The sequence below is a fragment of the Scylla paramamosain genome, chromosome 10 (genome assembly GCF_035594125.1).
Source record: "Scylla paramamosain isolate STU-SP2022 chromosome 10, ASM3559412v1, whole genome shotgun sequence".
NCBI lineage: Eukaryota > Metazoa > Arthropoda > Malacostraca > Decapoda > Portunidae > Scylla > Scylla paramamosain.
The window spans coordinates 2,775,001-2,792,500 of NC_087160.1; the positions used below are offsets into that span (position 1 = coordinate 2,775,001).

General features: G+C 39.7%; 1 protein-coding gene across 3 annotated transcripts in view; it reads left to right on the forward strand.

Annotated features, from left to right (window-relative positions):
• Positions 1-17,500, forward strand: part of LOC135104087 (metabotropic glycine receptor-like) — a 136,838-nt gene that overhangs the window by 11,929 nt on the left and 107,409 nt on the right. For all 3 annotated transcript variants that reach the window (XM_064011018.1, XM_064011019.1, XM_064011017.1), the window contains exon 2: positions 3,076-3,273. In XM_064011018.1, the coding sequence (XP_063867088.1) occupies positions 3,076-3,273 (198 nt within the window). The remainder of the gene's footprint in view (positions 1-3,075; positions 3,274-17,500) is intronic.

Genomic DNA, 17,500 nt, shown 5'->3' on the forward strand with positions numbered 1-17,500 from the left:
AAGGTGTATTCTGTGTTCATGTGTTGTTGTTGGACTTCTGTTTGAGTCATTATGCGATTTTCTCCTCTTACTCCTCTTCTTCCTCCTCCTCCTCTTAGATCAGTTGCTTGAGATTTCACGCGTCTCTGCTTTTCCCACATGTAACTCTTTCAAGTGGGTCTGTCATACTTCTGTCCCAGAGAACACCCCACCGCTGCCACCAGTGTACTGCCGCAGTTCAGAGCGTGCCCAGGCATATCTCTTCACACCAAGGCCTCAGTACACACGCAGTGCATCAAATCAATGAGTAATTAGTCTGGGAGCTTAAGTAAATCTAATCTTAAGGGGACAAGATGCATAGTGTTCTTGAGTAGGGCTATAGGACTTCTGTTTTTGGGTCATTACTTAATTTTCCGTTTCCTCCTCCTCCCAGGGTACTTGTTTGGGATTCCTCATGTGTTGATTTGCCGCGAGGCTGGACACACACTGGTATCGTAATTGGTTCAGGAGAATCACTGATGTCTCCCTTCCAGGAAACATCCCACCGCTGCCACCAATATATCGCACCAGATCAGGCTGTCCCCGGTCGTATCACCTCACACCAGGTCTTCAGTACACACTCAGTACATCGAAATACTCAGCAGCTGGCCTGGAAACTAAAACAAATCTGAGTTGGGGGAGGGAGGTGTTGTGTTGAGAACCAAATCCGGGATGTGAGCGTGAAAAGCTGCCCCATTCCAGTCCAGTAATAGGTGTAGCCAACGCTCAGAGGGCCATATTCTGAGACACTCATGCACCAGATTTTCACTACTTTTTAAAAGGCTTTAATTGAAGTGACACGAGTTTTTAAGGGTATTTTAAAGGTTACAATGACAGATTAAGAAGATTTCTACATTATTAACAGGACAAAAAGTCTTGAGAAGACGGCTAATTATATCTGTGGCCTTTGAAAATAGTCATGGTGAGAGCGTTTCTGAATACAGATCAGAGTTGTGTGGGCGGCTGAGTATTGGACATTGCGCTGAGCCCATTGGTAACAGCTTTCCTGCGTGATCTAGTGTCATGTAGACAAGATCCTGAGGTTAAGTTATCAGGATTCATTCTGGCGTGCTTTGGGGTTCCATAACGACTCTTTTGAAAGGCCATGTAGATGATTAATTGGGTTCTCCATGGATGTTTTTCTAATTGATGGTGCAGAATTCTAGTTCGATGACTAACACACGCTCGAAAATCCCAGTAACTTGCGCTACAGCCTGTTAACGTGGTCAAAATAAGTCGCCGAACTGTTTTGGACTCTAGGACAAAGACAGGACAAGAAGTAACAGGCGAGAGCTTGATAAGGTTACATTTAAAAAAGAAGTATGTATGAAGAAATTGTTTGTCAAATACGGAAGTGGACACCTGTAATAGACATAGCAATCAGGCGGTTGGTGCCGAGTCGACAAGGAGCTTTTGGAGACTAGATGAACTTATGCATGGGAATGATAGGAAGATACAGGAAGTTTTATGCAGGAACTACTACGTGTATGTAGATCTGATGGTTTCGTGTAGCTTCCCCTGTGCCCTTACGATGTTCTCTTCACTTCTTGCAGCTTTCCTTGTGTTCTAGTGTTCTAAAATATTGGAGTACACTGGAGTAGACTCAGTAATCAGGTGGTTAGTGCCGAGTCGTTAGGTAGCTTTATAACACTACAAGATAAATTTATGGGTAGGGTTGATAGATAGATAGATGGATGAATGGATGGATGGACGTGTAGGTTTGCAGGGTTCTTGGAGCTTCCTTTGTGTTCTTCCGCTCTTCTCTTCGCTTCTTGCAGCTTTATTTGTGTTTTTTATGCTCCTCTGTTCGCTGCACACAACCGCCGCCAACCTACCTAGCAGCGTATACGTGGCCGTTCCTTCTAGCTCCTCTCACAATAAGTAGCGGTACTGGTGCTGGGAATCCGTGGACCTGCGACTGCGACACCGATAATCCTTCCCTATAGCCTTCCCTTTATCCATCCATCTCTCCTGCCATGCCTCTCTCCCTCCACCCTCACAGTTTCCCTTCCCTCCATATATCTGTCGCTCCTTCCATGCCTCTCTCTCTCTCTCTCTCTCTCTCTCTCTCTCTCTCTCTCTCTCTCTCTCTCTCTCTCTCTCTCTCTCTCTCTCTCTCTCTCTCTAGCTTCCTTTCCCTCCCAAATATTTCCCTTTCCTCTCCCTCCATCTATCAGTCCTTTCCATGACTCTCTCTCCCTCTGCAAACATTTTCCTCTCCTTTCCTCTCCTTCCATTCATCTCTCTATCTTTGCATCCCTTCTCCTCCTCCTCCTCCTCCTCCTCCTCATCCTCCTCTTCATCTTCTTCTTCCTCATTCTATTTCTGTCTTGTTCACCCTCTCCTAGTTTATTATTAGTAGTAAGTAGATTATCAGATACTCTCTCTCTCTCTCTCTCTCTCTCTCTCTCTCTCTCTCTCTCTCTCTCTCTCTCTCTCTCTCTCTCTCTCTCTCTCTTCACTATTTCCACATCTTAGCACTTTCCTTTCACAGACCCACCTTCTATTTACCTGCACCTCTCCTTTTCCACTCTCACCCTCTCTCTCTTCTTCCACATCCACCAAATCTCTGCCCTAACCTTCCTCTCTTCCACTCCTTTCAAGCTTATCTCCTCTCCTCTTCTCTCACAAATCCAACCTCAGTTTACCTCCACCTCCTCTTTTCCACTCCCCTTCCCTCCACTATAACGCCTCCCTCCCCGGTCTTTCAACACCTCTCCTCTCCCTCCATCTTCATTATTTGCACTCCTTTCCTCTCGCAGACCCACCGTCAGTTTAGCTCAACCCTCCACCAACAGGCTTGTCTTCGTACCATTTTGTGAAACACGCCTGTCTGCACCTGGACTGCTTTTAAAAGGCTCTAGTTGAAGTTTAAGGATGCTTTTATGGTTCCCGTGATAGATTAACAAAATTTCTACATTGTTAACAGGATAAACAGTCTTGAAAACCAGGCTAATCATCTCTGCGGCCTTTGAAAATAGTCATGGTGAGAGAGCAAAGCGTTTCTGAATACACCTCTTCCACTTTAACGCTTTTCTTCTCTCTTCCCACTTACAGGTTCTCCCGACGGCGGATCAACAGCAGCCTGGGCGGGGAGGAGAGCGTGCCGCCGGGCCCCATCACGCTCACCAGGGCGGAGGATGGGCAGTGGGCGTCGCAGCCTCTCCTGGACTGCGGCGCCTCTAACCTGTGGGTGGTGGCCTATTCCCTACCCTTTTTCGGCCGCGCTGATGACGCCCTCTATGCCAAGATCAAGTAAGTGAGGGTGGTGATGGATGGTAATAGGTGGAGGTGGATGGGGAGAAGCCTTCTCGTGTTGTGCCTTGAGTTTTTACCTACAGGCTGACTTGTTGGTTTGCTGGGTTAGTTTATTTTTTTTTATTTTTTTATTTTTTTTTAGAGAGGGAAGGATGTTTTGTGGTGTCTTGGGATGTTGGACGTGCTGTGTGGGTGGGGAGGAGCCTTCTGCTGTGGTATCTTGGGTTTTCACATTGTTTACAGGGGGGTTTGTTGTGTTTGGTTTGTGTTTTTGTGACTGTGTTGTGTTTGGGTGTTTGTGGTGTCTCGTGGTGATGTGGAAGGTGGTGGTGTTGGTGGAGGAGGAAGAGGAAGAAGAGGATGTGAAGGGAGAGGATGAGGATGTGAAGGAGAAGGAGGAGGAGGAGGAGGAGGAGGAGGAGGAGGAGGAGGAGGAGGAGGAGGAAGAAAAAGAAGAAGAAGAAGAAGAAGAAGAAGAAGAAGAAGAGAGAAAATCAAATAAAAGTCCACACACCGCACTAACACACACACACACACACACACACACACACACACACACACACAGACACTTTTGGTACATATAAATACATTCGACTCTTCGTACCTAACACTGGTCCTTTTTCCTCCTCCTCCTCCTCTTCCTCCTCCTCCTCCTCCTCTTCCTCCTCCTCCTCCTCCTCCTCCTCCTCCTCCTCCTCTTCCTCTTCCTCTTCCTCCTCCTCCTGTTATTGCGTGCTGTTTTCATCTTTCCTTCATTTGTCTTCTCGCCTCCTAGTAACTAACCTTCTTTTTTTCCTCTTCTTTATTAAAAGTTGCTATGTTGTCCTTCATCAAAGTTTGGTCATAATGTAGACTCCTCCTCTTCCTCTTCTTCCTCCTCCTCCTCCTCCTCCTCCTCCTCCTCCTCCTCCTCCTCCTCCTCCTCCTCCTCCTCGTTCGTCTTCTTTTCTTCTTTTCTTGTTTTGGTTTCATTTCCTCTTTTTTTTTTCTCTCTCTCTCTCTCTCTCTCTCGTCTTCATGTTCGTTCTTTTCTCTTCCTTTTTCTTTTGTTGTCATCTCCTTATTCTCTCTCTCTCTCTCTCTCTCTCTCTCTCTCTCTCTCTCTCTCTCTCTCTCTCTCTCTCTCTCTCTCTCTCTCTCTCTCTCTCTCGCTGTCTTGTCCTTCTCTTTTTCTTTCCTCTCTTCTTATCCTTCTTGTTTTTGTTTTGTCCTTGTTCTTTTCTTGTTCTTTCTTCTTCCTTCGCTTCTTTTTGAAGTTCATCTCCTCATTCTCTCTTTGTCATCTTATTCCTCCTCTTTTTCTTTCTCCTCCTCCTCTTCATCTTCCTTTTGTTCTTGTTCTCATCCTCCTCCTCTTTTTCCTTCTTTTCCTCCTCTTCCTTTTCCTCTTTCTCCTCCTCCTCCTCTCCTTACACACACACACACACACACACACACACACACACACACACACACACACACACACACACACACACACACACACATTGCTTCGAGTGGGAAGTTTCATAGTGGTTGGATTAAAATTTCACGTCTCAAGTTTTTGCCGTGTTGCGTGGCGGCCGATTGTGAAGAACTGGGAGACGGAGAGGAAGGAACTTGAATACGACCTTTGCGATTGTTACACTGGGGTAGGCGAAGGAGGAGGAGGAGGAGGAGGAGGAGGAGGAGGAGGAGGAGGAGGAGGAGGAAGAGAAAGAAGAGGTTTAAGAATTATAAGTGCAATGGAAAAAGAAAGGAGAAAATGGTGATAGAGGAAGGAAGAGGAGGAGGAGGAGGAGGAGAAGGAGGAGGAGGAAGAAGAAGGAGGAGAGGTTTAAGAATTATGGGTTTGATGGAAAACAGAAGAGGAAAGGGTGAAGGAGGGGGATAAAGAATGAAGAAGAGGGAGCAAGAAGAAGAGGAGGAGGAGAAGGAGGAGGAGGAGGAGGAGGAGGAGGAGGAGAAAGGAAAAATACGAGAAGGATGGTAAGGGTTTGTGATGGACAGATGAGAAGGAGGAGGAGGAGGAGGAGGAGGAAGAGGAGGAGGAGGTGGAGGAGGAGGAGGAGGAGGAGAGGGACTAGAGATTGTGGAGGAGGAGGAGAAAAGGAGGAGATAGATGGTGAGGGGATTGTGAATATGATGGACAGGAGAGGAGGAAGAGGAGGAGGAGGAGGAGGAGGAGGAGGAGGAGGAGGAGGAGGAGGAGGAGGAGGAGGAGGAGAAGGAGGAGAAGGAGGAGGAGTTTCAGACAGTAGAGGAAGAAAAGAAATATTGTAAACATAATCATAATAAGCTTGTATATTAATTAAAGATTTTTCTGTACATAGTTTAGTTACCGATAATTAACGTGAGTGATTCTTTTCATATTTTTTTCGTTATTCTTATCATATTTTTTCGTTTTTCTTTCCATTTTGAGCGTTTTTTAATTTTCACTTATTTTCATGCTTTTCATTTTTCTTTTTTTCTTTTTTTTCTGTATTTTTCATTATTTGTATTCTCTAGATTCTCTTTTATGGTATTTTTATTTTTATTTTCTTTTTTACTTCCTTCTTCATCTTTCTCTTCCTCTTTCAGTATAATTTTCTATTTTTAATTCTTTTCCATTTTCATTCTCTGTATTTTCACTTTTTTAATTTTTTTAATTTGTTTGTTGTGACCCAAGCAACAGCAGCAAGAGACGAGACACGCAAGAAAACAGAATAATATTAAACAAAAATTAAAATGAAGAAATACAGAAGGAAGTAAGAAAGTAGAGAGAATAAATGAGGGAGGATGATAAATACGAAAGCAGGAACCAGAAAGTCATCAGTTAACATCGTACAACATACAAATACGACATTTTGATCTTCCGTTTTTTTTTTCATCCTTTTTCATTTGTCATTTTAATTTCATATTTCATTATTTTTTTTATTTTCATTTTCACTCGTGTTGCATTTTGGTTTTGTGTTTTTTTTTTCAGTTCACTCTATTATTATTTTTTTTTTCACTTCGTTCTTATGGTGGAAAGAAATTAATGCTTTTTTTCTAGTTTTTCATCCTTTTCATTTTAAATTTTTGATGTCCTATTTTTTTTTCACTCGTATCGTTTATTGAATTTTTTTTTTCGATTCGTTTTACTATTTTTTTTTTCATTTCGTTTCTCATTGTACAAATGATTAAGTCTTTCTTGTTTTCTTTCATCTTTTTCGTTTGTCATTTTAATTTCCTTATTAATTCTTTTTTTTTTCACTCGCATTTCGCAGTTACATATATTTTTCCCCATCCATTTTATTATAACTTCACCTTGTTATTATGGCGGAGATAATTAGAATATCTTTTCTTCCTTTTAATTTTCCATCTCCTTTTCCTTTTCCCTCGCATTGTAGTATTTATGTATATTTTTGTATCTCATTTCCCATCAATTTTACTATCTCCCATTCCGTTCTTTTGGCAGAATCAACTGAATAACATCTTTTCTCCTCTTATTATTATATTTCCCTCGTTCTTGCGGCCCAAAAAAAAAAAAAAAAAAAAAATTCAAAGCTTTTCCCTTTTCCTTTTCCCCTTTCCTCTCCTCCGCGGTAGAAATGACAGATTAACTCCCGGACAAATGAACCTTGCCAGCCACAGCAGTGAGATTATAAGGCGCCTTTCTTTGTATCGCGGTAGGGTGTGTCATTTTTAGTGATGAAAAATGATTGGGGGAGCCTTCGAGAGAGTGTGTGTTTGTGTGTGTTTGTGTGTGGATGAATGGATGGATGAATGAAGGGGTGAGTGGATGGATGCATGATGTGATATGGATGGTGTGAGAGAATGAATAAATGACTCGTGATGTAATTGGCTGACTGAATGACGAATGGTATGAAAAATTGAAGGGATGAGTGTCTGATTGGCTAAGTGGCTGATTGACTTACTGGCTGGCTGACTGGCTGACTGGCTGACTGGAGTAGGTGAATGACTGAGTGGCTGACAGGATAGATGAATGAGTGAGTGACTGACTGACTGACTGGTTGAGTGGTTGAATATATGAATGACTGACCTGCTGACTGACTGACTGACTGACTGACTGACTGACTGACTGGTTGGATGAGTGAATGAATGTTTTATCGGAGAGACTGAGTGAGTGAGTGAGTGAGTGACTGACTGACTGGCTGAGTGGCTGGCTGAGTGGCTGGCTGAGTGGCTGAGTGGGTGAGTGAGTGGGTGTTTTATTGGAAAACTGGTCTGGGCAAAATGTTAAGACCCGCCGGATGGTTTCAAACGGTTTCCAATAAGGTTTCGATCACGCCATCTCTTGTATCCTCGCGGGAGCCAAGAATGTGCGGCGAGTGGGGGCGGTGAGCGTGTGGCGAATGTGGCAAAATGTGGCGGTGAGTGTGGTGGTGCTTGTTTGTCATGTTCGGTGCGGTGAAATGACGAAGCTTATATGACAGACAGACAGATAGACAGCCAGACAGACGTATAAATAGATAGATAGATAAATAAATAAATAGAAGGATAGACAGATAGATGGATAGACACAGACACACACATACAGATAGATAGATAGATAGATAGACAAATATATAAATGAATAGATAGATAAACAGATGAACAGACATAGATATTTATATATATATATATATATATATATATATATATATATATATATATATATATATATATATATATATATATATATATAAGCAAAAATGGAAGAAATGACGGTTTTGTGGTGGTAAATTCTCTCTCTCTCTCTCTCTCTCTCTCTCTCTCTCTCTCTCTCTCTCTCTCTCTCTCTCTCTCTCTCTCTCTCTCTCTCTCTCACAAAAACAAATAAATACACCGCACATTTTTCTCCCTCACTTCATGTTTTCGTAAAATTGTTTGTGTACATTCCACTAACACATACACACACCTACAGAGAGAGAGAGAGAGAGAGAGAGAGAGAGAGAGAGAGAGAGAGAGAGAGAGAGAGAGAGAGAGAGAGAGAGAGAGAGAGAGAGAGAGAGAGAGAGAGAGAGACGGAATGAAACAGCGTATAAAAAAAATGACGAACATTTATCAAACTTTTAACAAACATCCATGAATTCACAAACACAAGGCAAGCATTATTGAAGCAAGCATCGAGTGGAGGTGTGCTGGCAGTAATGAAGCAATAGACACCTGCATTGGACACGTGACACTCCGGAATGCCTCTATTTCAACCCCCGTCACGTGTTAATTAAACCCACGTAAGCTTATTGGAACCTAATCCTTCCCCTTATAGATTTCATGAGCCTTGTGCCTCCATGGCTTGCTTTATACTCAAGATCAAGAGGCGGAACGTGGAGTACATTATAGAGGATGTTATTAGTGAGGTAAAGGCAAAATTCTTGATGTCTTTTTTCGTGTTCTTGTTCTTGATCTTCCTTACTTTCTTGTTCTAGTTACTGTTTTTGTTCTTTTTCCTTTTTCTTTTTCTTTTTTTTCTCCCTCCTCCTCCTCCTCCTCCTCCTCCTCCCCAGGGTCACGTGCTAGACTCATGATCTCTGTCCGCCTTTTTCCTTTCCTGAGGGAGGTTAAGGGTCAGTGTGTGTGTGTGTGTGTGTGTGTGTGTGTGTGTGTGTGACGTCTTCATTTCTGTATTTGTCTGGTTTTTCCTTCGGTTTAATATTCCTGCTCTTTCTCCCCTCTCCCCCTCTTCTCTCTCTCTCTCTCTCTCTCTCTCTCTCTCTCTCTCTCTCTCTCTCTCTCTCTCTCTCTCTCTCTCTCTCTCTCTCTGTGCACATATGGAGTGAGTATGTATGTGTACAGAGAGGAAGAGAGAGAGAGAGAGAGAGAGAGAGAGAGAGAGAGAGAGAGAGAGAGAGAGAGAGAGAGAGAGAGAGAGAGAGAGAGAGAGAGAGCAAAGCACTGTTGACACTCACAAAATATAGAGGCTATCACTTTTCGTGGCGGGAAAAACAGTGATGGGGAAGTGGCGAGGATGAGGGTGATGATAATGGTGATGGTGATGGTGGTGGTGGCGGTGGTAGTGATGGTAATAATAATGATGGTGAAAGTGGAGAGTTTGTTAGTGTATCAGAAACGCTTTGCTCTCTCACCACGACTATTGCTCTCTCACCACGAATACTGGATTTTCAAAGGCCACGCCACACAGAGATATTCAGCCGGGTTTTCAAGAGTGTTTTTCCTGTTCATATAGTAGAAATCTCGTTAATCTGTCACTGGAATCGTAAAAAAAAAAAAAAGAAGTAATAATGATAATAATAATAATAATAATAATAATAATAATAATAATAATAATAATAATAATAATAATCCTTAACCCTTTCACTGGCACGAAACAATTAGCAGCAGCAGCAGAGGCAATGCATGAAGTCTTTATAATCATCTACAAGGAAGTTGGTGACAAAAAGGAATACATTTTGCAATTTGTTCGCTGTTCAAAAATTGGAAGTGGCTGCAGAACACAAGTAAAGATGTCTCAGAGTGATTGGTAATTAAGGAAAAGGCGTACCAAATAGGAATCAAAGGGTTAATATGAAATCGTAAAAAAAAAAAAAAAAAAAATCCTTAAAAACTTGTGCCAGTTCAGCGAGAGACCTTTGCAAGTAGTGGAGGTGGGCCCCGTGCAAGTGTTTTAGAATACAGTACATGGCTCAGCGAGATTAGTTGATTAAGCAGACTCTTCTCACTCTTGCAGATGAAACTACTCTGTTTAACTGGTGTATTTAAGTTTTGTATTTTAATGTCATTTTTGGGGTTATTTAAGAGACGGAGAGCATATTATTATTTTTATTCTTTTTCTCGCTTCAATCTCTCCAGTTTCCACTTTCCTACTCTCTCTCTCTCTCTCTCTCTCTCTCTCTCTCTCTCTCTCTCTCTCTCTCTCTCTCTCTCTCTCTCTCTCTCTCTCTCTCAGCTTCTTCCTTTTCACACTGTCTTCTTTCTTTTTTCCACGCTCTCTCTGTTTCTTTTTCTCATATTATATTTCTTTCCATGCACTTTCCTTCTCATTTTCTGCTTTCGTGCACAGTTTCTCCCGTTCTCTCTTTTCTTTGTGGTCTACAGTATCTTTTCTTCTTCCTTTTATTGTATCTTTTTTTCACACGCTCTATCCCTTAACATTCTTTTCAATTTCTACTTTTCCATAATTTAAATCTCCCCTTCTCTTTCTCTTTTTTCCCTACACTCTTGTATCCTGCTCACTTTCTCAGCCTTTTATTTTATCTTTTATTTCTTCTTCCTACGTTCTATTCCTCCCATTCTTCTCAATTCCTACTTTCTCACACTATATTTCTCTCTTTCTCTCTTCCCCTACGCTCTATGTATCTATCTATCTATCTATCTCTGTCTCTTCCCTTTCGTCCCGTTCTCCTCAATTCCCACTTTCACAGCTGCTATCTATCCCGCCATTCACATGCACTTTCACGCCCCGCCTCGCCCCGCCGCGCAGACTGGCGGAGGAAGAAGGGCCACGCGAAGGCACACTCAAGTCATGCTAGCTCATGTTCTGAATCACCACGACTGTTTTCAAAGGCCACAGATGATTAACCTGGTTCTTAAGAGTGTTTCTCCTGTTAATAATATAGAAATCTTGTTAATCTGTCACTAGTTCCGTAACCATTAAAAAGCTGTGTAGCTCCAACTAGAGAGGCTTTGTAATGTAGTGAAGGTGTGGTGCAAAAGTGTTTCAGAATGATCTACGGAGTAACTCGGTGAAGGGACGAGGGGCATGCGAGGCGCGGCGATGTGGTTGGGACAGTAATACGATTGTCATTGAGTGTAGGACCGTATTCTGAAACGCTGCGCCGCTCTTCCACTAGTTGAAGTTTCGCAGGTTTCGAGGGTATTTTTATGGTTCCAGGGACAGATTAACAGTATTTCTGCATTATTAACAGGAGACACACTCTTGAGAACCCGGCTAATGATCTCTGTGGCCTTTGAAAATAGTCGTGGTGAGGGAGCAAAGCGTTTCAGAATACGGGCCTGGAACGTTGAGGAATACGAAGTGATAGGAACGAAATTTGGAACAGAAGAAAAATGGGAAGACAACTACAGCAACATTCTGAAAGCTTCAATAACTAAAACATCCTGAAAACCTTAATAACTTCCACTGCAGACTGTTTAAAGATAGGATGACGCGGCAAAACGTTTAAGAATACGGAGAAATTAAAGAAATGGAAACAGGAATATAGGAAAAATAAGATAACCAGTTTAGCATCCTGAAAACTTTAATAACTTCCACCAGTCACTTTAAAGATGAAATGAAGCGAAGAAACGTTTAAGAACACGGAGAAATGACATAATCAGATAAGTAGCCTGCGAAAGGTCGTCTGACGCACGCAAGGCAGCTCCTGGTATCGTGAGGGGTAAGCAAAGGCAGCGTGTTTATCTGATAGAGTATCCCATGAAAGAAGAGAAGTGAAAAGAAAATGTGTATCGTTTTTACCAGTGATTTTTGTTGTAGTTATTGTTTATGTATGTGTACTATATATTTGTATTGATTTATTTTGTTAGTTTGTTAGTAAGTTTAGTCAGTAGGTTAGTTAATTATCTAGTTAGTCAGTTTAGTTTAATTAGTTGGTTATTCACTTCGTTTAATCAGCGAGTTAGTCAGTTGGTTAGTCAAGTGGTCAGTGAATCAATTGATTAGTCAGTTAGTCAGTCAGTTGGTTAGTTAGTCAAGTCAGTTAGTCAGTCAATCAGTCAGTTTATTTGTTCTTAAATTTGTACATTTCCCGTGAAAATTTATGTAAAGCTAATTGTATCTAATTAAACGCTTGAAATACCTTGAAAATCTTACCCCTTTCACTTCGCGCGCACACAACCCCATGAAAATTATGTATACAGTTATTCCGAGCCTGATTAGTCCATTTATTTCTGGTCTGTTTGGTGGTTAATGAAGGAGCGCACCTTTAATTAGGCAGCCATCTAATTCCCAAGATGCGACAGGTATGTGTGGTTTTTGCTTCCCCAGTGTGGTGCTAATTGTGACGCCGCGCCTCATTACTGGCGGCCGGCGGGGATAAGGGGAAGTGTTATCTGCTGGGGTGATGATGATGATTGTGATGGTGGTGATGATGATGATGATGGTGATGGTGGTGGTGTTGTTTATCTATTGAAAATTCCGTAAAAGATGATGAGGATGGTGCTAGTGATTATAATGTATGACTTTTTTTTTTATGTAGGAGAGGCACCGGTCAAGGGCAACAAATTATGTATATAAAAAAAAAAAGAAAGAAAGAAAGGCCCACTGAGGCGCCGATCCCCGAACAAAGTCAAAAGCGGTTTAGAATTTTGAGTGAAGGGTGAGTGTGTAACTAGGTGCGTATCATTATGTGTAAAGGAAGGGAGTTGTCTCTAGAGGGCAGACTGTCACTATCCCCCCTTGTGTTGTGAGAGACAAAGGGAAACGTCCAGTAAGGGTACACAGCTTGGTTACTGGTGAGTTCGCAGCACCCCCCCCCTTCTCTTCCCCCACCTGATCGAGTGTTTGAGACCTCACTGGGAGTAGTTATCATTTGTGCAGGTGTGTAGTTACCGTTTGTGCAGGTGTGTAGTTAGTGTTTGTGCAGGTGTGTAGTTACCGTTTGTGCAGGTGTGTAGTTATTGTTTGCAGGTGTGTGGTTATCATTTCTGCAGGTGTCTAATGCCTGGGAATTTTGATGTGGTGATTAGATAAAGGTAATGACGATGGTGTGGATAGTGACAGTGATGCAGATACTGGTGGTGATGGTGGTAGTTGTTGCTGTTGTTGTTACTGCTACTACTGATGCTACTACTACTACTACTACTATTTTTTTCCTTTATGTAAGAGGGGCACTGGACAATGACCAAAAGGAACACGAAAAAAGAAAAAAACGCTAAGGTGAAAGGTCAAAAGGATCATGAAGCATTGAAGGATAAATGACTACTACTATTACTACTACTACTACTACTACTACTACTACTACTACTACTACTACTACTACTACTAAAACAAATATCACTCCGTCGCTCAGGAATTGTTTAAAGCTGAGTTTGAGAAAAAAAAATCTTGTCATTCTAATTCTAAAGGGTTTGGGGACACGAGAACGCTGGGAAAGGATAAATGAAGCGAATAAAACACAAATAATATAACTGCGTCGCTCAGGAATTGTTTAAAAAGTTGAATTTGAGAAGATATAAGATAAAAACTCCGTATTTTATCTCTCTCAAGGGTTTTTGGGACACGAGAACACTTTGAATTGATGAATGAAGCGATTACAACATGAATATTACCACTCCGTTGCTCAAGAGTTGTGTATAAAGTTGTTTGAGAAAATGTAAAAGAAGAATCCGATGTTTTGTTTCCAGAGGGTTTACAAACACGAGGATGGAGAAAGATAATAAATACAATCCCAAGAATTGTTAAAACGTTGAACTTGGGAAAATAAAACCAAAGAAGAGCACAATTTTACTTCGAAAGGGTTTATTTGTAAAGGGTTTGAGGACAAGAGAACGCAGAGAAATCACAAATAAAGAACATCAAACAGAAATATTCTCGGTGCGTCCTTCAAAAATTGTTTAAAAAATTGAGTTTGGGGGGAGAGAGAGAGAGAGAGAGAGAGAGAGAGAGAGAGAGAGAGAGAGAGAGAGAGAGAGAGTGAGAAAAAAGTAATCAATGTTTTAGTTCTAAAGGATCTGGCGACACGAGAATGCAGGAAAACAGTAAAAATAATGAATAAAACACAAAAATCCTCATTGTGTCCTTCAACAATTGTTAGAAGTTGGGTTTGAGAAAAAAAAAGCATAATCAAATTAGGTATTTTATTTCTAAAGGGTTTGGGAGACACGAGAACGCTGGGAAATTCTAAATAAAGCATATACAACAGAAATATTCTTATTGCATCGTCCTAGAATTGATTAATAAGTTGGGTTTGAGAGAGAGAGAGAGAGAGAGAGAGAGAGAGAGAGAGAGAGAGAGAGAGAGAGAGAGAGAGAGAGAGAGACTCGTTATTCTTATTTTAAAGGGTTTGGGAAGATGAGAGCGCTGGAAAATTTAAGTAAAGAAAATAAAACAGAAATATTTTTATTGCGTACTTCAAGAATTCTTAGAAAGTTGACTTTAAGAAAAATGAACGCGTTATTTTCATTCTAAAGGGTTTGGGGACACGGGAATGCAGAGAGAACAAATAAAGAAAAGAAACAAATATTTTCACTTCAAGCATTGTTCATAAATTCAGTAAAAAAAAAAAAAAAAAAGATTAAAGAAGAATGACTTATTCAACTTTTAAGGAAAATGAAGCGAATAAAAAAAAAAGTTTCCCAAAGTGTACCTCAGAAACTGTTTTAGAAGTTTGAGCAAAGAAAAAAAAATTCTGAAGAGCTTGGGGACACTAGAATGCAGAAAAAATAGTAACAATAACAAACAAAACAGAATAATCCTCAATGCATCATTCAAAAATTGTTAGAAACTGAGTCTGAGAAAAAGAAATAATGGAGACAATCGATACTTTACTTCTGAAGGGTTCGAGGAAACGAGGCTCAGGAAAATTATGATCAAAACAAATGAATAAAAAAAAAAAAAAAGATAAATTTGAAATATCCTCACTGCGGCGTTCAAGAATGGTTTAAAAAGTTCAGTGAGAAAAAGAAAATGAAAGATCACACGGTATTTTATTTGCACTCATGATGATGGTTTAGGGGAACACGAGAACCCAGGAGAATAATGGAAAGAAAAAAAAAAGAAAAAGAAAAAGGAAAAGAAACAAACATTCTCATTATGTGCTTCACGTATTACTAGAAAATTGAGTTTGAGGAAAGATCATAAAAAAACTGTGAATTTTACTTCTTTTTAGGATTCGAGCACACGAGAACGCAGAAAAATGATAAATAAAAAGAATAAAACTGAAATTTCCTGAATGAGTCCTTCAGTAATTATTAGAAGTTGAGTTTGAGTAAAGGAATAAGAGAACCAATCGATGTTTTACTTTTAAAGAGTTCGGGGACACGAGAAATGATGAATAAAATCAATAAATCTGAAATGTCGTCACTGCGTCGTTCAAGAATTGTTTAAAAAGTTGAGTCTGAGAAAAAAAAAGAGAAAAGAAAACACTCGATTATTTACATTTCTGAAGGTTATCTCGTACATTTTGTTCTTGAAGTTTTATTTATTTCTTGAAAACGCGAAAGGGTTAACTCATAAATTTCTGATCTTGTAAAAGTTTCTGCATGTTTATTGACATCAACGTTTAATTTTATTTAAATCATAAGAGTTTTTATTTGTTTATTGATTAACTTATTTTATTATGTTATTTCATTTATTTATTTATTCATTCACTTATTGAAATCACAAAATAAAATGAAAAATGAATAAATAAAACCTCACCACAGCGTCTCTCGACTATTGTTAGAAAAGAGAAAGTTGAGTTTGAGGAAGGAATAATAAGAAGCACTGGATACTTCACACTTCTGAAGGGTAACTCATACATTCCTGCCGCGGGGAGATCCTTTTTATTTCTGAATCCAGAAAACTGAATAGAAACTCAATGCGTGGTTCAAGAATTGTTAAGAAAAGTTGGGTTTGATAAAAGAATAAGAAAAAAAAGCATTTGATGGAATTTTTATTATTTTTTTTAGAAGAATAACTAATATATTTCTTGCCTTGTGTAAATTTATCATTTGTTGTCTATTTTTTTTTTTTTTGAACGCAGAAAAGAAAAATCAACAAATCAATGTGTCTCCTAACAATTGCAAAAAATAGATATATAAAACAATGGATATTTATTTATTTATTTATTTATTTATTTATTTATTTATTTATTTATTTATTACTTGCTAAGGTAAACTGATAAACTCCCCGCCTTGTTTGAGTTATTATTTTTCATTTATTTATTTAGAATTATGCGTCTGACAAGAAGGCAAGAGTGAAGGAAGAAAGGAAGGAAGGGGAGAAGGAAAAAAGAGCATGGACTATGTTTGTAAAGAAGAAAGGAAATAAGAAAGGAAGGAAGAAAGAAAGGAAATAATGTGCAGTTCTTTATTAGAGAAAATTTTCAGTCAAAGAAGAAGAAGAAAAGAAGATAGTAATAGAAAAAAAAATGTAGGTTTGCGTCTAAGGAAGAAAAAGGAAAATAGAAGAGAAAGGAAGCCATTGCATCTGAAAAAAAGACAAAAAAAAATAAAATAAGGAAAAAGACGTACAATTTAAACCCAAGAAAGAGAAAAGAAGGAAAAGCAAGAAAAGAAGAGAAAAAGATATACAGTTTGCGTTTAAGAAAGAGAAAGCAGAAGGGAAGAGGCAAGGAAAGAGAAGGAAGGAAGGAAGGAAGGAAGGAAGGAAGGTGCAGGCAAGATGTACCGCTGTTGTTGCAGAGTTTACAGTGTTGGCGAGGAGTTTGCACCAGTGAAAAGACTTGCCGTCCAGAACTGCTCCGTGTGGTGTGGAGTTTACCTGTGCTGGGAAACTTAGTGTGTCTTGTGTGAGCAGGAGGAGGAGGAGGAGGAGGAGGAGGAGGAGGAGGAGGAGGAGGAGGAGAATATGTGGGTTGGAACGCAAGAAAGAAAGAGGAAGGGAGATAAAGAAAAATATGGAAAGAGAAGAAAAATGTGTATAAGAGAGAGAGAGAGAGAGAGAGAGAGAGAGAGAGAGAGAGAGAGAGAGAGAGAGAGAGAGAGAGAGAGATAATGAGGGAGGAGATAATTAGAGGAAGAAAGAAACGTCGAATGCCAGAAAGATACAATTAGTTTTCGAGTTTATCGCTGGAAAAATAACAAGTGCTGGAATGAGACGAAGAAACATATGAAAATGAAAACACACACACACACACACACACACACACACACACACACACATGCGAGCGCAGAAGAAAAACATACATACACACATACACACACACAAAAAAAAATGAGTATTGATTGTGAAGGAAAAAAATACAGAAGGCTCGAAAAGAAGAAGAAGAAGAAGAAGAAGAAGAAGAAGAAGAAGAAGAAGAAGAAGAAGAAGAAGAAGAAGAAACTGAGTAAGAGAAGCAACGGTGATTTAACAAGTAGTAGTAGTAGTAGTAGTAGTAGAAGAAGTAGAAGAAAAAGAAGAAAACTAAATTAACACGTATGTGCATTGAAATAGTTGTATAAATTGTGAAAATGAGATAAAAAAAGATACGTAGATGAATAAAAAAAAAAAAAAAAAAAAAACATAAAACAGAGAAAAAAAGTGAATGAAAAAAATACGTAGTAGGTTAAAGAGAATAAACAGAAAAAAAAATGAAATAGAGACGAAACATAAATAGAGAAGAGAGAAAAAAAAACAAGAAAAGAAAAAAGAAAAAATGCA